At 45.5% G+C, this 25,502-nt stretch overlaps 1 protein-coding gene across 1 annotated transcript in view; it reads left to right on the top strand.

The window, feature by feature from the left end:
• The window catches only part of LOC144767789 (uncharacterized), a 49,098-nt gene extending 23,855 nt beyond the window's left edge, over positions 1-25,243 (top strand). The window contains exons 3-6 of the mRNA XM_078651166.1: positions 7,321-7,458; positions 7,540-7,628; positions 17,780-17,812; positions 25,139-25,243. Of these exons, the coding sequence (XP_078507292.1) occupies positions 7,321-7,458; positions 7,540-7,628; positions 17,780-17,812; positions 25,139-25,243 (365 nt within the window). The remainder of the gene's footprint in view (positions 1-7,320; positions 7,459-7,539; positions 7,629-17,779; positions 17,813-25,138) is intronic.
• The last annotated feature ends 259 nt before the right edge of the window (positions 25,244-25,502 follow it).

Below are 25,502 nucleotides of genomic sequence, written 5' to 3'. Positions count from 1 at the left end.
ATTGCTTTGTAGCGCCTGAAGCTGGTGGAAATAACATCCGGACCTCCACCCCGATGATCGTCTCCATTCCAGAGAGAGGTAGGTCAGAGTGAAGTTTGGTGTAAATTTCTTGTGTAACAAGGGTTGTGTGTTGCAGATTATAGGTGATTGTCATGGGTGAAGCATGAACTTCATGTCTCCTTTGGTGACTGACAAGCACTGAGATGGACCTGTTAGTATGAGGAGCAGCACCCCAAACCCCAAAATGTAGGCACTCTGAAACTCAGACCACCCCAAATGTTACCTTTAGCGGTTCTGCTTCAATCCTCAATCTATCAATAAAGAACCTCATCCTCATTATCAGACCTACCATTAGTTTAGCTGAGTATAAATAATTAACTGGCAACATTCAGTAACTGAGTTCTAGATCCGAATTAGTTAAAGGGTTGTATTACCTAATCTCAAAATCAAGGGGTACAGAGTAATGCAAAATATGCTGTGAAGTCTCAAATGCATAATACATAGTCAGATCCAATTATTCTAAGTCCCAAATGAACAGCTACATTATAGGTGGAAAGGACAGAGGCCTTGGTAGAAAAGGAAAGTCATCTCATTATAATTGATATAATCACAAAGGAAACCAACAGCATCTCCGGCAGAAAAGGAAAGGACTCAAAATAAATAGACATAGCCCCTACTAGACAGGAATGTCTTCTGGCTCACCAAAAATAACTCTGTTTTATACACAATTTCAGAGCAATCAACCCCTTTGCTGTCTGACCTTGCCCCCATAGCTAGCACCACTTATGGTAGATATAGGTTTCTCTATATCTAAGGTCACTGCACTTAAAACCTATACGTCACCCCTAAAGCAGTCCTTTTAATCCTGCAGGTAGGGTGCTCGGTTCTAAGTGTGAGGGTGCGCCTGCATCAGCAGGACACCGCTACAAATTTCGTAGTCCGTTTTTCCGGGTTGTAAGTGCATCAGCCATTCTGATATATAGATTGGCCAAGCGTCATTGCGCAATTACCATCTCTAAACTGGCTGTAATGAACCCTGTCATGTTTGGTATCAAACATGTTTGAATCATACCTTGGGATTGGGGAATTTAGGCACTATAAATCTCCTCCGCGAGGCCCTCAGTGATCCTGGTACCAGTCTTCCAGAACCAGACAGCAACCAGAGACATGTTTCGGCCCTTGTGCTGCTGAGCAAAGCTTGAGCAGGGGAAGGCAAAACAATAGATATCCTGTCACATGGAGGTGTGAACACCTCCCAGATTGGATTTAGTGTGTTGGGGCAGGGTGGGGATACATACCAGCACCACAGAGACTGCTTGAAGAGCACACTTGATGCCCTCCTTGCATACTCCAGTTCTAACCAGTTCTGAGAGCCATTTACTTTCCACTCTGGCGTGAAACTTGACAATGGACATGGGAGTACCCTCCCCACAGTCCAGCCCCTCCTCTGGGAGGGACACCTGAATCGTCCTAACCCTTTCTTTAGGGTTCTTAAGGGTTTACCCCTGGGTGAGTCCCTAGACTTGTTGTGGGACAAGATCCAGATCTGACACTACTTCTGCTTTGACCGTCTGGACACTCTGGACATCCCCAAACTTTACTCTTGGCACCAAGACTGCAACTGGGAAGACTAATGCTGCTCCTGGTCTCTGCTGCAAAGTCTGGGCCTGTGCTTCAAACAGGTTCTTCCCAAGGCCTGTGGACATCCAAGATACCTTAAGGAATCTTCCTTGAAGTGAAGGAGTCACTTTCCTGCATCTGCAGGCACCGCAACAAATCTGACCACTCTGCTGATCCTGGGACTCAGAAAGGCTCAGCAACACATGTGGTGGTTTTTCAACTCCGTCAAGGCCTGCACTGTCTTCTCACTGAGTTTGAGGCCAGTATCCCTCGTTGGAACCGCAGGAAAAGAACCAATGTGCACCACATTAACTTGTCATTGCAAATGCTTATTGGCTCTCCTCCTCAGAGATCTTTGGGCTCCATGTAGTCTCAAACTCAATCATCTCCTGTGACCAAGATATTCCTCCTCACCACATCTCTTGCACTGTGGACCTGTGTCTTTGTCAAACTGCTTGAGTTCTTCTTGCAACTCCAGTGCCTCCGTCCTGTGGGTCCTCTTGTGGGTCTTCTTTGACTCCAGTGTGATCCCCTGATTGCTCGGGCCTACTCTGACTCCCCTGCTTGTTGTGAGTCTCTTGGACCTTGCTGATCCCGACACTGCACCTTATTTTGCTTGCCATGTTGTTTGCAGTTGCCAAGGCTTGCTGGTGTTCCAGACAGACACCGACCCCTCAACTCTCGACATCTGATGTGGGTCAGCTTGTGAACAGCTCCTGGTCTTCCACAGCATTGCCTGGTCCACACAGCTGCAGCTCCAAGGTCACTGTCAACTCTCCTGCAACACCTGATATCGGCTGGCATTCATCATCCATGCCTCCTGTGTTGTATTATAATGGTGATTGATTTGAGCATTAGCGAAAGACATACGAGTTTTTTAGCCATTATCTTGACGTTTTAGCGGCATCCATTTTGAATCCAGGCAGCCATTTTGTCTGCTACATGCTGCCTCGTGTCGACCATGTGCGTTGTCCTATCTCTCGGCTCATGGCCTTTGTATCTGCCCGGCAACAGTCTAATAATAGCATCTCTGTGTTCTGCCGCTGACCGTTAGGGTCCACATCTGCTAATGGTTAGCCTAGATTGGAATGTGTTAGCCGAGACCCCAAGACTGTTAACTCCTCCCACTGATCGATTTTGCTTCTCGATATTACCTTGTATGGACATAAAATGTACTCTTGTCCTTTGTACCGCCTTCTTTTGAGCCCCTGTGTAAATAAACAATGTGTCCAGTAGCCCTTTGTGCTACTTCTCATAGTGCCGAAGGGTACTGTCTGAACTTTAGCACCACTTCATGAAGTGTAATAAATTCTATGTTTTGCAATTCCAGTTTCCGTGCCAACTTTTTCCTTTGGGTCTGAGGACTTTGTGCGCAGAAGGGCGAACCCCTTGCACTAGCGGGCCAGGCTGAGGCCTGTATGACACCTGGTCACTTCTGAGTGGCATGAACTCTGTCCCCTCTGCTTGCAGGTATTTCTCATCATGAATCCAACGTTGGGTTGCACTGGACACTTTACCCTTCTTTTCCAGCGGCATCTTCCTGAAGTCCTCCACCGAGTTTGACGGCGGTTTCGACTCCACTTCGCATCTATGCACCCGTCTTGCCCGATGTAGGTGTCCTGGTTCCTAGGGTATCCATGGGTTGGGTGGCTCCTCAACATTTTGTCTTCCATTGGGATTCTTCATGGCCCGCTGTGAAAGGTCCTTCTTTAAAATTGCAACCGACATTTACTTGAATTGAGCATGCAGGCATGTCCCCAAACTACACCAACCTCTGTGGGGTTCCTGGTTACTTACCTTGGGTCCCCAGCACTACTACATCTTCTGGGTATAGTCATGACTTGAGTCAAGGTTCGCATCCCACTATTTTAGTACATGGATTGGTCTCCCCTGGCGACCACTGTGTATTCGTGCTACTTACCTGTTTTATTTGCAAAGTATTGTGTGCTTTGTTTAATTCTCTGAGATAGAGATGTTTGTATGTGTTAGTGAGTATCTTATAAGAAATATCTATTTTTATAAATCCATTGTGTGGTGCTTTTTCATTTAATCCATAAAAGAAAGATTGCTTTCTGGTAAAACAAGCTGCTTTACACTCCTTCTGGACTAAGCCTGGAGGCTATTCTCCAAAACTACAGTTTAAAGAGCTTTCTAAGGTTGTCTAAGACCACTAAAATCACCATAAGGGTAGTAAGGATTAGTGCTTCCGTAAGTGAGCACCATATAGTAAGCCAGCCTCCTATATTAGTCTGCAGCGATTGAGATTCAAGACTGCATTGTTTTACCAGCTAATCTTGGTGTCGATTAATTGAAAAACAATCATTAAATATTAAGCACATACAATAAAGCTTAGAATTAGTAAGTTCTACTGTACTTAGCGTTGAGTAGTTAAGAGTCTGGCACAACCCTTTCTCCAACCTCAGGGAGTTTAGATTCCACATGGGTAAGTAGATGCAACACCTCACTACACCCACAGCCATGTCTTTAGTTGGGAGACCAGTGTACCCAAGTCTACTAAGTACAGTGGTCAAAAGTTCCAGAAGCAAAGGACCCTGTGTAGCCGTAGGAAGATAAAAACAGTTTGCAACCCCACCATGAAGCTGCTCTTTGAACTGCTGCACCAGGATGACAAAAATCCAGGAGGAGCAGATGAACAGGCTCATGTGGGTGGAGATTCTCTTGAAGAGCGAGCACCGTTGGTTCCTCTAGTGACCTCAATTCAGCGTATGGGCAGGTGGAATCAAATGAGCCCAACCTGCTACCCTCTGACCCCTCAGGGAATAGGTGAATAGTGCAGATGGCAAATAGGACATTCCCTTTGTTCCCCCTGGAGGGTTCAGAACAGACCAAGGAGGTCTCTGTCCTACTCTATTGAATCCAATGCTTCAGGCACTTCCATAGGGACCTCGATATCTAGTAGGACAACTCTTTGGAAAGGGAATACCAAATTTTCAAACTTGAGAATGCTAGGCTCAGACAGGAGCAGTTGTCCCTTGAAAAAGAGTCCCTGAAAGAGCAGAAGACTAGGAAGAAATTGGGACTTTATTCCAATGGTGGCAGCAACAGTGTCCCTAGATTCAGAGAAAGTTATTTTGACAATAGGAACCTCAGCAGGATAGTTCCTCCTTACCAGGAGAGGGATGATATCCATAAATGGATCACTGCTTTGGAGAGGGCCTGCAAGGTTCAGAGGGTCCCTCAAGAGCAGTAGACAGCAATCATGTGGCTCTGCTTTGCTAACAAAGGTCGAGATATGCTCCTTGCTGTTAAAGAAGAAGATGCTGACAATTACTCAGTACTGAAGAGTGCTCTCATAGATGGGTTTGGATTAACCACTGAACCGTATAGGACTACGTTCAGAGAAACCCAGAAGCACACACCCAGGACTGGGTAGACTTTGTAGACAGTGCTATTAAGGCTCTGGAAGGCTGGCTTCATGGAAACAAGGTAAAGGACTATGAAGGATTGTACAATTTGATAATGAGGGAGCATTTCCTTAACCACTTGGATGCTAAGGTCCCTGATAATCTTCCATGTAATTTCCATTGAAATCAATGGAAACTCCATGACGAACTGAGCTCGTCATGAGCGTTGAAGGGGTTAATAACTTTCAGAACCAACTACTGCAACAGTACCTGGTGGACTCTGATCTTACCTCTCCCCAAGAACCGCGAAAGAAGACAGACAAATGGGTCCGCACCAGGGTCAAGCAGAAAAGCCATGGTAATGGAGGTCACCAGAAGGAACAAGATTCTTCTAAACCCCAGCATAAAGGTAGGGACAAGTGTAAAGATAAAAAGAAATCTTCAGAAGGGCCGCAAAATCCTGCATCTGGGGTTGAATCGCAAAATTTCAAAAAGAAACCATGGTGTTATTTATGTAAAGTAAAGACCCATTGGACAAGGGATGTTGATTGTCCAAAGGCCAAGAAAACTTCTACTACCACTGCTCCAAAAGTACCTGCTTCCTCTCCCTTATTGCCACAACACCGCTGTTTCAACGGGGGACCAGGACTACTGGTCCCAGTGCACCCTGCGACTCTTCTGCCTGCCTCCAACGATGCTCACCTGGGTCAGGAGGCCCTTTAAATACCGAGCAGCTCTTCCGAAGGGTGGGACGCGTGCGGGCATGCCTGGGGCGTAAGAACCCAGAAGAGACTGGGCTGGGCCATCCCCCTGATAATTGTGTCACTGCCTCTCTCTGAATACACTCTCACCGCCCGCCCGCCGAGGAATAAGTACTCTGGATTAAGGTACTGTTTGCTTATCCCCACCGAATTGCAAAATTGTCGTTGTTGTATCATTTGACGGGGGTTTGTTAACTTAAAGTGCCACGCATTAGTAGCCTTAAGCCCAGTAATGGACAATGAATTATGCACCAGTGGAAGAGCCCTGAGCCCACTAATGAACAATCAACTATGCACCAGCGGAAGAGCACTAATCCCAATAATGGACAATCGACTATGCACCAGCAAAAGAGCGATTCGCCCAATAATTGAACAATGGACTGTGCACCAGTGGAAGAGCGCTGAACCCAGTAATGGACAATGGACTATGCACCAGTGGAAGAGAGCTAAGACAAGTAATGGACAATGGACTATGCACCAGTGGAAGAGAAGTGAGCCCAGTAATGGACAATGGACTGTGCACCAGTAGAAGAGAGCTAAGCTCAGTAATGAACAATGGACTATGCACCAGTGGAAGAGAGCTTAGCCTAGTAATGTACGATGGACTATGCACCAGTGGAAGAGCCCAGTAATTGGACAATGGACTGTGCACCAGTGAAAGAGAGCTAAGCTCAGTAATAGACAATGGACTATGCACCAGTGGAAGAGAGCTAAGACAAGTAATGGACAATGGACTATGCACCAGTGGAAAAGCGCTGAGCCCAGTAATGGACAATGGACTATACAATAGTGGAAGAGAGCTAAGCCCAGTAATGGACAATGGACTGTGCACCAGTGGAAGAGAGCTATGCCCAGTAATGGACAATGGACTATGCACCAGTGGAAGAGCGCTGAACCCAGTAATGGACAATGGACTGTGCACCAGTGGAAGAGAGCTAGGCCCAGTAATGGACAATGGACTATGCACTAGCGGAAGAGCCCAGTAACAGAACTTCAGTGGAAGGACCTTGGGCATTTGCAACATTAGACACACTAGAAAGTTTATTCACAATTCATGCACATTTAGGAAATTTACAATGACATAATTTAGTTTTCATGTGCAAAGCTGCATAGGGAAAGATGCACATATAGAACGGGTTGGGAGGGGGCAAGTAATAGGAGTGAGCAGAAAACCACTTCCATATTAAATAAAATGGACATTTCATCAAAATATGGCACAAAAAGTACATTAATAAACACACTGCTATACATTATTTTGAACTAATTTCAAGTGTGTTCATGTAAGGTTATTATTACCAGATTGGACCCATTATTAAATTCATTATTCCGAAACATTTTCCATAATAATGCAAATCCTAAAACCATTTCAACACTCACATTTTGGCAAATGTTATACTGCTGTTGAGGAGTGACGATAACCAGCTCAGAACCTTAATCCAAAATACTGGTGTGTTTAAAGACTCTCTTAGGCCTTTGTCTCTCTACTCCTTTTGTTCTTCTTTTTTTCTACATTCTTCGTGCACCTGCCAAGAGTCGGACGAGCCTGACACTCACAGGTTGTCTCTCTTCTTCAGGGGCTCCTCCTGCTTCAGATGCCTCCTGTTCTAGCTGGTGGGTCACCTTGGCGGTGGCTTCAGGGATGCTCCTCGGTGCTGTTGTCGCTGTCCTTGGTGTGGTTCTCTTCTATGAGAGACGCGCAAAGAAAGCAAATGGTAAGAATCTATTCAAAGTCCCATTTCAAAGTATAAAGCAGTGAAAAATCAGGTGCGATATAATGTGGTCTCTTATTTCAGGTGCAACCCCAGGCTGTATCCCCAGAGCCATCTATGAATCTGAAGTAAACTATGAGAACATGGAGAAAGGAAACCAAGCACAGCCTGCAGTGAGTGCATTATAATAAATCTATAAATACATATGTACAGTCTGTAACCAAGAGCCTACCTACAAACTGCAAAGAGTAACCCATATTTCTACCAATCAATCATTACATTTTTAGACTGCACAACTCACCCGTGAGTGTCTCAAGGCGCTTGGGGGGGGGGTGCTGCTACTGCTCGAACAGCCAGGTCTTGAGGAATCTCCTGAAGGCCAGAAGGTCCTGGGTGTGTCGAAGGCGGATAGAGAAGGTCTTCCAGGTTTTGACGGCGAGGTGGGCGAATGACCTGCCACCGGCAGTTGCTCGACCGATGCGGGGGATGGTTGCGAGGGCGAGGTCAGCGGAGCGAAGCTGGCAGGTCGGGTGTAGAAGATGAAGCATTTGTTGAGGTTCACTGGTCCGGTGTTGTGAAGGGCTTTGTGAGCGTGGGTGAGGAGCTTGAAGGTGATCCTCTTGTTGATGGGGAGCCAGTGTAGGTCTTTCAGGTGGGCTGTGATGTGGCTGTGGCGGGGAATGTCGAGGATGAGGCTTGCAGAGGCGTTCTGTATCCGATGCAGTCTTTTCTGGAGTTTGGCTGATGTTCCTGTGTAGAGAGCGTTGCCGTAGTCCAGTCTGCTGGTGATGAGGGCCTGGCTGACTGTCCTTCTGGTACCAGTGGGGATCGATCTGTAGATCTTGCGGAGCATGCAGAGGGTGTTGAAGCAGGAGGAGGAGAGGGCGTTCACTTGCTGGGTCATTGAAAATGCGGAGTCCAGGATGACTCTCAGGTTGTGTACGTGGTTGGTGGGCATCACTGCAGCTCCCAGTATGGCCGGCCACCATGAGTCGTCCCAGGCAGAGGGGGTGGATCCGATGATGAGGACTTCCGTCTTGTCTGAGTTCAGTTTCAGGTTGCTGATCGTCATCCATTCGGCGATGGCCTTCGTTGGATTTGGAGGTGGTTGGGTCCTTGGTGAGGCAGAGGATCAGCTGGGTGTCGTCGGCGTAGGAGACGATGTTGAGGTTGTGTAATCTGGTGATGTTGGCTAATGGACGATCCTTGGAGTAGGCCGCTGATGATCTTGGTGCCTTTAGAGTGGAAAGGGGGAGGCGGACACTCTGGGTTCTGCCAGAGAGGAAGGAGATGGTCCAGTCCAGTGCTTTGTCGTGGATTCCTGCATTGTGGAGGGTTGTGTGGAGAGTGTGGTGGCAGACGGTGTCGAAGGCGGTCGAGAGGTCCAGGAGGATGAGGGCTGCGGTTTCTCTGTTGTCCATCATGGCCCTGATGGTTGCTGCAGAATCAGGATTGGGATGGTTCCAGGATGTTGTTATTTTCGAGGAAGGAGGTCAGTTGACTGTTGACAATCTTCTCAATGACTTTCGCCGAGAACGGGAGGAGGGAGATGGCCCGGAAGTTCTTGGGGTCAGCTTTGGGTTTCTTGAGTAAGGCGTTGATCTTGGCATGCTTCCAGCTCTCCAGGGAGGTGGCAGTCTTGAAGGAGCTGTTGATGATCTTGCGGAAATGGGGTGCGATGGTGGAGCTTGCTTTGTTGAAGATGTGGTACGGGTAGGGGTCGGATGGTGAAACCGAGTGGATGGTGTTCATGATTTTGATGGTGTCTCCGTCATTGAAATGGGTCCAGGAGAGCAGGGGGTCGATGTCGGTGTTGCTGGGGGGGTGGTGTGTCTGAGGTGTCTATGTCTGCCGATGGGGCCTGGTTGCTGAAGCTGTCGTGGATGTCTGCGATCTTGCGATGGAAGAAGGTGGCTAGAGAGTCGGAGAGGTCTTGTGAAGGTGGGATGTCGTTGGAGTTGGAGCTGGGGTTGGAGAGTTCCTTCACTATGTTGAAGAGCTCTTTGCTGTTGTGTGCCATGTTGTCATACGTTCTTTGAAGGAGGTCCTTTTGCGGGTACGGATGAGTTGGTGGTGTCTGCGGATGGCGCTCTTGTATGCTGTGTTGCTGTCCGGTGTCTGTTCATGGTGCCACTTCTTATCGAACCTACAGCAGGCCTGTGTGGATGCTTGGAGGTCGGCGGTGAACCAGATGGCTTTTCTCTCGGTGCATCTGTTCGAGGGCTTCTTGATTGGGGCAAGAGTGTTGGCGCAGTTGTTGATCCTTTGCCTGAGGTTGAGGGTGATAGAGTCGATGTCGGTAGTGTCCATAGGTGGGTTTCGGGCGAGGGTGGTGGCTAGCTGGTCTGCGTGACTTTGCTCCAGCTGCGGTGGGGGGCCCGTTGTGTGTGGTGATGAATGGTGGGCTTCTCAAAGGTGAAGTGGACGCAGCGGTGGTGGGTCCAGTGGAGTTCGGTGGTACGGCTGAAGGTGACATGGTTGCTGGCTGAGAAGATGGGGTCAAGCGTGTGTCCGGCGGAGTGGGTGGGAGTAGTGACAAGCTGTTTGAGTCCGAGGTTGGTGAGGTTGGCGAGCAGGGTGGTGGAGCTGCTGTCGTTAGCGTTCTCGAGGTGGAAGTACAGGTCTCCTAGGAGGATGTAGTCCATGGACGCAAGGGTGTGCATGCTGACAAAGTCGGTGATGGAGTCGCTGAACCGTGGCCGGGGGCCGGGTGGTCTGTAGATGAGGGTTCCTCAGAGGGTGGTGTTGGGGTCAATGTGGATCTGGAAGTGCAGGTGTTTGGCAGTGAGAAGCGTGTTGTCGGTGCTGGTAGAGATTCTGAGGGTGTTTCTGTGGACAATGGCAATTTCTCCTCCTGTTCCGTTGGTGCGGTCCCTGCGGGTGATCTTGTAGCCGTCGCGGATGGCTATGGCGATGTTGGGAGTAAGCATGGGCGTAAAATCCGTTCCGTTCGCAGATTTTGCGGATTTTCGGTAAATTCGCAATCCGCAAACTCTCGCGAACTTGCCGAAAATTCGTAAAATCCGTGCGAAGCGGATTTTTTGCTTGGTCGCACTTGCCAACTAGAATACTATACAATTTCGCAGGAGTAAACACTTGCGAACACGTAGATGCGGCGGGCAGCGACAATCTCGCAATTGCAAGATTGCAAAATTTGCAATTTCGCACAAGAAATCTACCAGCAGGCAGCATAAACCTTGAAAATTATGATTTTTATCAGAATAACTCCTCAGGTTGACATTTGCCTGCACTTTTTCTTTGCAAGGAGTCCATTTTGGGTGGTGGGGGTGGGAGGAAGTGCCCCACAGTCTCCAACTTCCTGTTCCTGTCCACCAGGCTCCTCCCAGTGCTTTCTTCATGTGCTGGTCACTTTGATTTGGATCTTGACCTGGAAGGATTACTTTTTGTGGATGCTGCTGGATATTTGGATTTTTGCAAAACTGAAAGCACTCAGCAGGTGCAAAAGTTCAATCTTATCATTAGTAACCATTCCCTGTAGTGCTTCCTGAGGGGCCCCTTCAGAGTTCATTTGCCTACTTGCAACTATTCTATGACCCTGCTCTGACCCTCACAGCAGGCTCAGAGAATAGCTACAAGTATACAACAAAGGTCCTGTTATAAAAATTTCACTGCAACAGAAAACAATTACAGACAAAACTGAAAGCACTCAGCAGGTGCAAAAGTTCAATCTTATCATTAGTAACCATTCCCTGTAGTGCTTCCTGAGGGGCCCCTTCAGAGTTCAGTTGCCTACTTGCAACTATAGGCCACAAAGGTCCTGTGAAGAAAAAATTGCACTGCAACAGAAAGCAAATTACAGATAAGGAAGCAGGTGCAGCCAGACTGGAAGTTTAAATTCAGTGACACATTAATCAACCCCAAATTAATTCATGTCAGTTGAAGCAGGGCAGGTGTGCTTGCTTTTTTTCACCCCCATAATCTACAGTGATAAACCAACCAGAGGGTGGCAGTGATGTACCAGAGGGTGGCATGGGTGTACCAGAGGGTGGCAGTGGTGAAACAGAGGGTGCTGTGAACTTGTGATGATGAACCAGATGTAGAAACAACATAGTCGCGGCCGTTGCGAGCGACAAGTAAGTTTGCAATTGCGAACTGGCGCAGAACCCTCGCGAACTGGCAGAAATCCTTGCGAACACAAAAAAAAAAGAAAATCCGCAAATTCGCGAGAGTTCGCGGATTTTGCGGATTGCGAATCCGTAAATACGCAAGTTCGCGGATTGCCAATTTGCAAAATCCGCCCATGCTTAGTCGGGAGCCGAGGAGGTGTTCATACAATAAAGATGTATGTACATATAACAGACATGTAGCCAATCACAGGCCGCAGCAGTGGTGGAAGTGGGAGAAAAAAGTAGGGGAACTATGGACGGAGAATCAGAGGGCGGGAATAACCTGTGGATTGGGTCAGTGGACGCAGTCAGAGGTATACCAGAAACAGCAAAAAATCCCAATTTTTAAATATTGTTAGCCATTTCACTAACCGGTTACAGCTTATTACATTATTTAATGTAACCAATGTATACACATGTTAAGGTTTAATATGAATTATTGACATTAAAATACATTCACAAAGATGAACACGTTTCCAATCACAGAATCTCCCAAATAGCTCTAAAAGTGGAATCGCAAGCCATTTGTCTCTCAGCCATGGCTTCTCTGTCTTCAGCACTCCTCCTCCCTTTTTCCACAAGAGCAGTTCAAGCATAAATAGCAAAATATTCTAGTTTCCAGATTGTTTCCACATAATTATGGCTCTGCCATACTTGCCACATAATACATCTTCTGCTGCATAATCTGGCGATTTTAAATAATACATTGATTATAGCTAAATCGGATCAAAAGTTACTAAAAAATTTGACTTGTGCTACTGTGAATTGGAGGGCCCTTTGTGAAGGTTTACTGGTCACATTTTGCCCTGTGAAGTTGTAAGTTCCACTGATTCTAATAAGGAAAAATCTAATACCAGTGTAGGGTGTCAGAGCACTTTACATCACACAAATTACTCAGAGACAATCAATCATACGTGTGTAAATCACTATATAGGAAATGTTACATAAGACAAAGGACTACAAGGTGTAGGAGACACACAACAAACATTATAGTAGGCAGCATAGTATAATAGTGATTGGTCTGGAGAAACACAAACTAAGAATTTAAAACATAATACCATGGTTGGGGTATCTTTTTAATAATCATAATTGATTTCTACCCAAATGAACCCTTTTTTGCTACATTTGGATAATCAAAGACTGGGGAAATAAACATAACGCTCTAATGTTTACCTTGGAGTTTGCCTGCAGCTCTTACATGACTGTTAATAGCTCAATGTTCTATGTTAGGATTTTAACTTATTAAATGCAAGTAACAATAGGGTCTTTCTGACAAAAGCAGTAACTCACTGACGTGTAAAGTCTTGCAGGCCTTCTAACATCTAGCATTGAAATGTGCTCCCTCAGGGGGAGTGGTCTGGCCATGAAGGCTGAACCTGGTTCCCCAGTTCCAAATTCAGCAGCTCTGACCATAGTGCCACATCCTCTCCCGCAATGAACACCATACTGCCCCATTGAGGGTAACTTGCACTGCACTGACCCGCTATAAACACCTAGCTGTGACTCAATTCAAATTAGGCTCTAGACAAGAGCAATATGCTGCCTAAAAAAAATTAACAACATCCTAGAAAAAGCAAACACTGATAGGGAATGCAGTAAAGCATGTGAATGTATGCAGGAACAACACGGTTACCTTTTTCTTTTTACATTAATTATTCAGAACTTAGTGAGTGCTTTTGCCTGAAAAGTTAAGGCCATGACTACAGGGCGCAGAAGGGACCCGCTTCAATGCACATTGCTTATATTCTTACAAAAGGAAAGCAGTATGGTTTAAATAGACTACGTCCGTGAATACAGAGCCGCAATATGCATTTTGTTTCCAATTCATCCAACAAGCAGGTATTTCAGTATCTCCAGGAATATTACAATTTCCCACCCAGGAAAAACATTGTTGATCAAAGAAAGAGGAGACAACAAAAGTAGCGCTTCACTGGCAAACACTGTAAAGTGGCGCTAATGTGTTTAGGTGTGAATAAATCAATCTGGCCACCTTGCAACCACTCTGTCTGCTTTAGTTTGTTATTTTTCATATTTTGAATGTTTTATTTCTCTCCACCCCGAGGCTGCACTTAAAAATTGAAAAACGTCAGAAAATGACATTTCCAGCAAGTGTTTCTCTTTTGGATCCATTTCACAGGGGAGCAAATAAACGAAAGGTGGAAAGAAAGGTAATGCCTGTTTCTTGAGGTCTCGGTTTTTACTAAATGAGGAGGAGCGGGACAGAAAGAGAGGGAAGAGGGGGACAAAGAGGGGGGAGTGGGGCCGCTGCCAGCAGTGCAGTTGTGCCCCCCCCCAGTCTGACTCAGACTCACGGAGTCAGTCACAGCCCAAAATCGGACGAACTCAGAGGGGGCTGGTTTTGCTGGGGCAGCCCCAGCACAACCGCCCCCCCCCCCTGAAAAAAAACAGCCTCTACACCATCCAGCCCACCGGGTGATTGCCCGGTGCCCAGAATCACCAGTCCATCCATGGTGGCGCCTAACTACATCAAAGACCGTTTGAAGCTTTATGTGCCTAGACGATGCCTCCGTTCATCTGAGTCAAGCCTGTTAGCCTGCCCGCGCTTTAAAAGAGCCACCTTGGAGTGCGGGCCTTCTCAGTTGTGATTCCCCAGCTCTGGAACAAGCTACTGGACAGTGTGCATGGGGTAGCCACCTTACTCCTGTTCAGGAGGAAACTGAAGACCATCTTGTTCACTGAGGCATTTGGATAAGCTCACACAAATCTTGCTGAGCCCAGCAGGAATCAGGGATTTGCGGGTTCATGGTCTATGCTGCAAGCGCTTAGAGACCTTTTGGTGATTTGGCGCTCTACAAATATAAATTAACATAACATAACAAGGATTTTCTGAATTCTCTGTGGTGTAGAACATTAAAATTTGCTTGGGCTGGTAGCACAATTAGGGGGAGGTGCACAAAAGTCGAGCTACTCACAAGCCTGATCAAGTGGACTAGAAAAATATGAATCATTTTGATTTTATCTTCAAAATGGTTCGCTAAGGAGTCACTAAGTGTTTGTGAAATTGTGAAGCATTTATTTCTTGGGAGCATGCTTCAAAATGTATAAAAGTATTAAGGACATTAAAAAGGGCTTTGGAAGAGTGTTTGGCCTTTGCAATTTGGTTTGATATAAGAAATGTACATGCTATCTTGAAGCTGAGATGGTATAGGTTTAAGGATACTTTATAAGCCATCGTCTTTCTAACCTCTCACAGGAGGCTTTCTCTTGTAATTCTTCAAGTACCAAGGTGCCTGGGGTGTATGCATCCGATTGTGGTATGGTTTGAGAGGGGATATTTTATTAAATGCCGACTCCTAAGCTCTGTCGTAGTCAGAAAGTGCTTGATCTATATCGAAGTCATTTGGCGGGACACTAAACTTCAGCACCTTAGCCACAGAATATGGGGTGGTTTTCCACCACTGTCTGGACATATTTTTATAACATGTATTTGTTTTTCCTGTCACAATATACTTAGGAATCTGAAAACAGATGAGTGACTGCTCTGTCCAGAGTAAAGTGTGGTGTTTTGATGTCATGTCTGGAATCAAGAACACTGCGTGTTCAAGATTCCAGAGATGACTGTTTAGACCCAGTGTCTCCGGGCAGTATGGTAGTCTGCGCAAGCTCCTTCTGCGCAAGCTCCGTTTATGTCATGTGACGTAGGAACGTCAAAACGTCCAGCGGCCATATTTTGGGAACAAGATTAAGGCCTTTGTGTACGCGTGACATCAGAACGTGTCACACAAGCGTCAAAACGTGCGGCGGCCATATAAACTGAATTATTTCACTCACCACTCGTGTGCATCTTCTTTAATACCATATAAAGATTTGGGTGGTTTGCAAATTAATGGTGAGAAGTTAGTAAAAATGAAGTCCAGAGTATGAGTTGCGACATGAGTTGCTCTGTTAACTTGTTGGAACAGACCAAGTGTGGCTAGTTTGGAAAATAGTTGACAAGTCTCAGAGGAATCTTACCCATGGTAACTGAAGTCTCCCAACAAGAGGAACTGTTGTGTGCAAGCACATCGGACACAGTATATTCCAGTAGGGTTTGACTGAACACTTTTTTTGGTCCAGTCGGACGGTATACTAAAGCGCCTTTCCAGCTTACCTTGGGAGAGAGTTGAGCTTGAATATGCATACTTCTGCCCAATCTCCCAAGGCAGCATCAATGATAACTAACCCTGGGAAAAGCACTACGTTACGCTCGTGTAGTTTGCGAAGTTTGCGCAACTTCGCACTACGCGAGCTGCACGTAGCACAGTACGAACACGCGTAGCGCAGCGTAGCGGTCATTTTTTGCTTGTTCGCGTTCCTCAACGTCATGTTCGCGAACGTGAGCAAGCAAAATGACATCCTGGCGAGACTCGCGATGAGAAACTACCAGTGCGGGTTGAGAAAGCTGCCGCTCGAGTAAAAATCTACTCGAGCGGCAGAAAACTACAGCTCGCACTGTGCAAGATGCCGTTTTCAATGATTGCACAGTGCGGGATGCTTGTCCGCACTGTGCAATCATTGATAACGCATCTTGCACAGTGCGAATATGCTACTACGCAGCTCGCGTAGTGCTACGTGAAGTTCGCGTAGTGCGAAGTGCACTTCGTGTAACTTCGCGTAGCGCTACTTCGCGAACTACGCCCAGGGTTAATGATAACTCCTGATGTTTACAGGAAACAAGGTATTAGTAGTAGTAGGTTAGCACTGTTATGCTTTCTTAACCTTGGCAAGTGTTTGTAGAGTTTTGGAATTTTCTTCAATTTGATGTTATGTCTGTGGTTGCATATAGTTAGTATTTGTTAAACATCCACTTTATGGATTGTGTTTGCTAATTTGAAAGTATAATGAGCTTCTCCCTGTTAAAGATATTTGTAGAGTGCTTTCTCCATAGACAGGTGTTCCAATGGCTCTAACATTTTGTTGAGTTAGTTGAGTTCATCGAGTTGGATGGCTGGTGGTTCAGTGTTTGTCTGCAAGAGTAGTTTAACAGGAAAGTACAATTTTGTGATACAATGTTGTGCATTTGACTGTGTGACATGTCTCTATTGTATTTGGATGGTTCTAAGATGTATGTTGACCTGGTCCGAGGGCGTTGCTGTTGAGTTGAATCATCTTGAAAGGATAAGGTTCTGTTGGGGTCTGTCAATAATGTTCAGATTTAGAAAGGGAACTATAATCATTGCAGGAAAGATCCATAATGAATATTGTTCAGTGGGAGATGCTGTTCGGTGTCCAGAGTTAGCTGATGTGTGTATGTCTAGTTCATACTGCATTGGTGGTTTTATGGTGTCTGGTATTTGTGTTGTAGAACATGATGAGCTGCACTACATGGCAGAGCTAAGGCACCTTGGCAGCTGTAGAGGAAGGTAGGATGAGGAGTACATAGTGATTAGACCAAGAAAGGAGAGTGTTCACACACTCGTGAACGAGGAAGTGTGCGTCATATAAGCGAGGACGTGCGTGTGATGAAGGAATATGGAGTTGTCTGGAGATTAAAATTGGAAGATATTCTAGTAGTGTGATATGACCCCCAAAGAATAGGATGCAAGACATCTTCTACAAGTCTCCAGTATATTCCCTCACCTTCTAGTGTTAATTCAATTTTAGCATTTAGATTTACTAGAACGCTGTTTCCTTTATGAATTGGGAAGTCTGGGTTTTGGTTATTGTGTCTTTAATCTGTTAACACATTAATTTCACCTGCTGATAAAAATGCAACTTGGATATTTTTGAGTCAACAGTATCCCTGGTTGTGCAGGAATCACCTCACACATGCAGGGTGAGTCTGGGCTCAGTGACGGAACCAAAATGAGATGTTTGTGGGTCTTTAACTAAGACCAGGATGAGGTTCTACTCTGTGCTCAACTCTCGTGCCCGCCAGGTGACCAGGGGTGGGGTATGGCTGTTCTCCCTCGACATCTAGTCACCTGGTGACCAGGGGTGTTGTATGGCTACTCTCCCTCTATATCCAGTCACCTGGTGACCAGAGGTGGGGTGAGGCTGCTCTCCCTCTATATATAGTGACCAGGTGACCAGGGGTGGGGTATGGCTGCTCTCTCTTCATCTAGTCACCTGGTGACGAGGGGTGGGGTATGGCTCCTCTCCCTTTATATCTAGTCACCTGGTGACCGGGGGTGGGGTATGGCTGCTCTTGCTTCATCTAGTCACCTGGTGACCCATTCTCATTGTTTTTTCCACAGGCGCAGTCCCCTGATGCAGACCGCACTTACATGGTAAGACAAATCTAAAGCATCTCTTAGCACAGAATGGTGTCCACTTAGATTGCTTACATAAATGTTATTTTTTGACACCTCCTAAATTAGGTCACCTCTGTAAGTGTAACGCAATCCAGTGGGAGGCTAATAAGGCCTGGGTTTTCTATTAATCTGTCATGGATATCTAAGCTGACAAAACAGAATCTTATGAACAGATATGCTGGGATAGTCTCCTTATAGATTGTATAATAGGGAAGATGAGTCCCATGTGCTATTTATATGCCCCGCTTACTTACATGCGAGGAAAAAATGGTTAAAACCCATATGCCAACTCCTGGGCCTTTGCCACATTAAAGATGGCGAAAGAGTGTTTAAAGGAGACACTGCACACCTAATAGTATTCAGTTTGAGCCGCTTCCTCCTATCAGCAGCGATAGTCAGGAAGAGAAAAGGCCATAAAATGTAAACTGAGAGTTGGCATGATTGTAGTCTAGCAGCTGAAATGTATTCTGATTTGTGCCCTATTGTATCTGAACCAATTGTACATATGTAATCTTTATTGGAACATGTGTGCAATATGTAATTATAAATGTAACTGAACTGATATTATTACTACCAAGTGGTGCATGTAATTGAATTTGATCTAGACTTATACTGCAACTCAAACTAGAATAATGACAATAGGAATTGGCCTGATCTTAGTGTTTCCTGGTGCCTTGTTTTTATTGTCCTATAGTATTATTTTAAATTTAATGAATTGCTATTTATTAAGTGTTCCTTGAATATGTGTGTTAATTTAACTGAGAAGGACCTTGTTGCTAGTTCTCTTTAATCCCAACCCGGTACTGTGTAGATATATATATTGTATTGTAATGTTTTAAAATGTATTGTATTGCATTCTTTTAAGGTTGTTTAACCGAAATAAAGAATAATGAAATGAAATAGTTTTAGCACATGTCATTTTGTGGTTGTAAAGATGTACTTGTGGCTACAATGTATTTTCATTAACTCTCCAAAGGCCTTTTGGTGCTGTGGGAATAAAAAGAGGGACTGTTAATAGGAAGAGCTAAATATTACCAGCCCTGAATTAGGATCTTTGGAAACTAATAAATAAATGGCAAGTGTGCGCTCAGAGGGAGCTGTTCCACAAAATGACAACCTTCCCTGAGAAGCATCCGGTCTTACAGTTGGATCTCTGCTGTGGAGAAGTAGAGTGTTGACTGTACACTTAGAGGTGTTGTATTCTATGAGACAGCCTTCACTGAGAGGCATCTTACCCTACCGTCGGATCCCTTCTGTAAGGGGGTAGAGAGTGGACTGAACCAGCTGTACATTTAGAGGTGCGGTGTTCCACAAGGTTGCACCTTCACTGAGAAGTATCCCACCTCAAAGTTGGATCGCCTCTATAGGGAAGTTGGATCACTTGTTCCTGATTGTGATAGAAGCCCATGATCAAGGGCCCGAGGATAATCCAGTCCACAGTTCATCCACTTATTGAATTCACACCTATTCAGTGACATGTGATATACAAGGTTTCTTTCATTGTCTGCAAGAATACAATACCATAATATATAAGAGAAATGATATAACAAATACAAAGGAGGAAACAAACAAAAACAGAACAAAAGTCTGAGTAAGACTGTTCATCTCAATACAATCCAGCAACATATCTTCTGAACGTATCCTAATACTGTTTCTTTTGCTTGCAGGCATTAAAGCATGGAGATCAGGCAACATATGGCCACCTTCAACGGTAAGCAATGGGAAACGTCACATTCTTCTCCTCACTGCAATATCTGCACTATCTTCAGCCGCATAGAAAATCCATAAAAAAGCCCAGCATCTCATGAATGGAAAGAATGACTGAGGAGATAGACCTCTCGGGGGGGGAGGGTAGATATATTATTTTAAGCACAGCACAACAGAGCAGCTAAAGTATGAATTTAAAATGGCCTGCTACTGCTGTCCTCCTCTGCACCGACGCTCTTAAAGTCTGCCTAGTGAACCGCACAACCTTTGCACTATGGTGCACAAACGTGTGCATGCTCTTTTGCAAACGATGTATACTGGAAGCCTACTCTTTCAGAAAAACATTCTGGCCTAGATTTACTGACAGTTGAGGCAGTGCAGCACGGCAAGTTGCTAAGCTGTGTTATGTGAACAGGAGAGAGCAGAACTGCACCAGAAAAGACCTTATAACTGCTGAGACCTGGTATACAACATTCTCTGACCTATCATGTGTGGGCTTAGGGATACTGGATTTGGGGACAGGTTTACAGACTGAGCAGCAATGGCTATACCATCCTCTGACAATGTCCTGTACGTATGCCCTAATGACTTCACTTAGGGGCAACCTCTGACTGTAATGTTCGTCTTTACATCTGTGGCTGTAACTGAGGGGGAGGGAAGAGACAGAGCAGCAGCAGCCTCAAACAATAAGGACACTGCAACCTGCTTCCTAATGTATCCACTGAGGGGCAAAGTAAGGATGTACAAAGACTATAAGTTAATGGTTCAACCTTAGTGGATCAGCACAGAGTAAGGCTCAGCACCAGCCTCACACTGAGGATAGAAGTCCCTGATGGGTACCCCAGTGGGCAGTGTGCGTATGAGAATAATAAAATTTGGGCACTTGTGGCTTTCACTAGTAGACTGTAGTCTGGCTAGCAAGTTCACAACACTGTTTACAGAGGTCTGTGAGTTATAGTACTGTTTGGGCGGGGTGCAAATTAACTTTTAGTTATAACTAAAACTTTTGAATTTCTTATGTTTGTGTAGTATAAGTTTATTTTGTATAGGAATAGAACATTAAGTTTTATTAATAAATGTTTTAAATAATAAATTAAGGCGCGGGTCCTCATGCCTGCTCCCCCTGCAACAGTACTCCAATACAGCTTGTCCGCAGTCCACTACTTCCTTGTAGATCTGCTGCCCTCCACTTGCCCTCTGCTTGAACCTCCTCTGCTTGTTTCTTGCCTTCTATTTTGCATTTTCTCCTCTATTTTGCTTTTTTCTGTTTGTTTTTCTGCCCTATGCTTTTCTACCTTTCTGAGCGATAGTTTGCGCTTTATAAATTCCATAATAATATTAACATTAACATTAACCTTCTGTTTTGCCTTTTGCTGCTCTCTTTTGGCTTTTTCTGCTAGCTTTCCTGCCCTCTGTTTTTTATACTCTTATGTCTTTTTCTGCTCTGTTTGCCTTTTTCTGCTAATTTCTTCCCTCTTTCCGCCGTTTCCCTCCTTCTGCCATTTCCCTCCTCCTGTGGCCCAGCGCTCCTCCCTCCCCCAGGACATACTTAATGGAGGCCGCAGTGTGGCTACGCAGCGGGTAAAAGTGATGCCTGTCTGCACCTGTCCTGAGCGCCTGGATCACACCCTGCACCAGGAGCCCTGGCCATCCTGCCATCCTCCACTACAGTGCTGTGGAGCTCTTGGACCTAGACATCACACACCAAAACAACAACTGCTACACCGCCTCCCTGCGAGCAACCAAAGGTCTCTTCACCTGCCACCATTGCTGCTTCTCCTACAATACAGGATCTCCAGTCCATACAAGAGCCTGCACCACACATCCCCTAAAGGCCACACACAACACAAACCTCTCCAATGCATCTTGCTCAACACCCGATCACTCTGCAACCAGGCCATGGAAATCTCCTCAAACCCTGACATCACCACCACAACATCTGATGGCTACACCAAGACTACACTAACAAACACAGCGGGGGCATTGCAATCATCTTCAAGGAAACCATCCAATGCATTGCCACTAAAGTGAGACCACACACCTCTTATGGAACACCTCAACTTTGAACTACAGACAAATGCCCAGACAATGATAAAATGCACCCCGGAACCTTGACCAGCTTTCTGCCATCACCAACCTCATCGCCTCCCTAGCCATCGACTCCTTCCACTGTCTCCTAATTTGTAACCATAATTTCTACATCGATGATCCCAACAAAGCTAACTCCACCACCCTCCAGGAGAAGCTGAACAACACCAGCCTCGCCCAACTGGTTATTGAACCAATGCACAAAGCTGGGCACACCCTCATTCCCATCTCCACCTCCAGAAACAGAGTCAAACACAGTCACATCACAGAACTCACCTGGTCCGACCATGCCATCATTCACTTCAACATCTTCGGTGCTCAGCACACCATCAACAAGCAGCACAGCTCCCACTGCATCTGGAGCAAGGTAACAGAGACACAGTGGTCTTAGGCCCTCAGCGACACCCAACCGAATGCCTCATCAGACCTAGAACAGGCCACCCGGAATTTCTCTGCGTGAATCACCAAATGAATCAAAAGAGTCACCCAGATGAAACTAGAAAAACCACCAAACCCTCAAAACACAAGCCAGCTGGTACACCCCAGAGCTCAGACAAATCGCAACTGCTTCCGACTCGAGAAATTATTGCACTCCACCAGACACCCCTCCAACTGAGACGCTCACAAAGCAGCCCTCAGCAATTACTAACTGAGCATCAAGGAAGCCAAGATAATAGCCTTCACAACCCGCATCGATATAGCTAACCACACAAAATAACTATTCAAAATAGACAGGAAATTCTCTAACCCAGCAGCCACATATAACACATTTCACCCCCTCATGAACTCTGCTACACCCTCCCGGTCTATCACAGCACTTTCTTGACATCCTGTATGGGTTGGATTTGCCAAGGCTTGTTGGCGCTCCCACTTGACTCCGACCCCTCAGCACTTGACATCCTTTGTGTGACAGCTCATATCCAGGTCCTGGTTGTGCTCAGCATTGCCTGGTCCTCACAGCTACAGAGCCAAGTTCACAGTCATCTTTCCTGAAGCACCCGACATCGGAGGGCATCCGTCTACTAAGTCTCCTGGTCACCCCGAGTGAAACAGACACTGTCTCCTATGCTTCCAGGTTCTTCTCTTCAAGAATCCACATTTGTATTCCTCCATACACTTTCTCCTCTTCCAGCAGCAGCACTTTCCTTTAGTCCTGCATTGAGTTTGACGGAGGTTTCCGACACCACTTCACACCTATGCACCCGGTTTCCCATCGGAGAGGTAACTCGGGTACCATGGTATCCACCGGTAGGGTGGCACTCAAACCTTCCGTCTTCTACAGGGTTTCCTAAGGGTCCACTGGGAAGGGTCCCTAATATTTAAAAATCCAACTGCGACTTACATATAGACGTGTATGTAGCACACATAGTGGTCACACACTGCACTCTGACTCAGTGGGGTCCCTATCTGTTCTCGTTGGGTGGTTCCTTTTCCAGTTGTGATACATAAGGATTTAGGATTACATGAGTTACATAAAAGATGCAAACAGAAAAAATTGCAAATGTGCAAGGCGCCTTGATGCCCAATGGGCTGAGTCAGCGCGTTATAAATTTGTTTTCATTTCATTTCATTTCATTCAAGTTGTAAAGTCACACAGGGAAGAGATAGAAACAGAAAAAAAATTGCAAATGTACAATTTGTAAAGTCACTCAAGGAAGAGATAGAAACAGAAAAAAATTGCAAATGTACAAGTTGTAGAGTCACACTAGGAAGAGATACAAACAGAAAAAAAATTGCAAATGTACAATTTGTAAAGTCACTCAAGGAAGAGATACAAATGGATAAACTCTAAGAGTCACTTAGGAATGGTAGAGAGTGCAAAGGTCTACTACATATACTAGTGGTTAGAGTTATCTCTATATACATAGGGAGGGGATATGACTGGATATACTCTAAGAGTCACATAGGAATGGTAGAGAGTGCAACGGTCTACTACATATACTAGTGGTTAGAGTTATCTCTATATACATATATATACAAATAGTAGATTTTCTCAAGTCAAGACCCAAAAAACCAGGAGAGCAGAGTTCCATTAAGTGGGGTTGGAGGGGGGACGCAGTCACAGCACCAAGTGAGGGCAGTAGAATGTCTGCTGTTTTGCAAGATGGTTGACCAAGGACAAGAGCGACAACAGGAGGCGGTCCCAAAATGGCGGGGCGCACACATGTTTCCAGTCCAAAAGTTACGAGTGAGTGCTCCCCCCAGGCGGCTTCTTCACCCGCATTTGAATGCATTTTTTCCCGTGGGGTGTATTTCTTTGTTAGGGTGGGGCAGCAAGGGGAGGGTGGTTTCTCCTCTGGGGGGCTGGGTGGCACCTTTCCCCATTCCGATTCCTTTCCTCCGGTGTATTCATTACTTTGCAGGGGTGGGGGCAGCGAGGGGAGCGTGGTGCCTGAGGAGACGCTGCCCGGGCCGCTGCGGCCTGACATGGTGGAGGGGTTCTGCGGTGCGGTGGTCTTCTCGACATTGTTCTGACTCAAGTCGTGGGTCTTATACCACTTTCTTAGTATAAGGTTTGGTCCCCTCTGGGGCCCACTGTGTATTAATGCTATTTACTGTGATTTATTTGCTTAAGTATTGTGTGCTTTGTGTCTATCTCCGTGTGGGAGATACTGTAACGTACTAGATAGTGTTACATAATAAATACATATTTTTATAAATACTATGTGTGGTTCTCATCTCATTTAATCTATACTATAAGGTTGCATTCTGGTAAAACAAGCTGCTTTACACTCTGAACTAAGCCTGAAGGTTGCTTTCCACAGCTACCACTTAGAGAGTTTCTAAGGTTGTCTGAGATCTCTTAAATGACCATAAGGGTTGTCTGGACTGATGCAAGGTGCCCAAGGACAGAATATACCCGGCCAACTACTCACAGTAATTTTTAGGAATCACAATCTATTTTGCGATTCCTACATGCATAAGGAATTGCGATTCCTAAATAGCGATTCCTGAAAAATCGCTATTTAGGAATCACAATTCCTTATGTTGAAGCATGTGGCCGTTATCCAATAATAGAGGGAAATATAGACACCTTTAGGAGTTTTATTGAGCATGAAATCCCAATAAAACCCCACAAAATTAAAATGTGTACATAGCTGATGTAGCACAAAAGAAAAGGTAAAATCATTGAGACCACCCAGGATATTGCATCCTCTCAAACTCCTCGGAAGGTGGAATTTCGCCTGCAGAACAAGCAGTCTAACTACACAAGTACTCAAACCAACACTTTGGACAGGTAGAGTCTGAAAGGAACAGTGTCTCTATTGTCTATACTTCCCCTCACTTCCACTCAAACTACAAGGACACAAGGTTAAGAATTTAATACCATGTATTTAACCCTTGCAGGCACTTGGTGTTTAAAGGGAAGCTGGGCCTTCCTATCACAATATGGTTCATTAATTGCTAAAGAACATATGCACCCTATAATGTTGTTCTAAGCTCCTGACTAACCCCAACCCTAGGCTGAGAAGTGTCTTCATGCTCTCTTTTGTTTCTTATTCACAGGCCCCAGAACTGAATTACACATGTGTGCACCTGATCCTCTCTGATGAACGGAATACTTTGTACTATGCATCACCCCCTGATACCATGCATTCCTTCTATGGCTGATACTATGTACGACCCTTTCTGATACGATGAATACCTCCTACGGTTGATACTATGCACAACCCTCTCTGATACATTGCATTCCTTCTATGGCTGATACTATGCGTGACCCTCTCTGATACGTTGAATACCTCCTATGGCTGATACTATGCACAACCCTCTCTGATATATTGAGTCCCTCCTACAGCAAAAACTATATATGACCCTCTCTGATACGTTGAATAGATCCTAACGCTGATACTATGCAGAACCCTATTGGATA

The sequence above is a fragment of the Lissotriton helveticus genome, chromosome 7, assembly GCF_964261635.1.
Source record: "Lissotriton helveticus chromosome 7, aLisHel1.1, whole genome shotgun sequence".
NCBI classification, from domain to species: Eukaryota; Metazoa; Chordata; class Amphibia; order Caudata; family Salamandridae; genus Lissotriton; species Lissotriton helveticus.
Note: the sequence above shows the minus strand (reverse complement) of the source record. Positions and strands in the feature narration are given on the sequence as shown.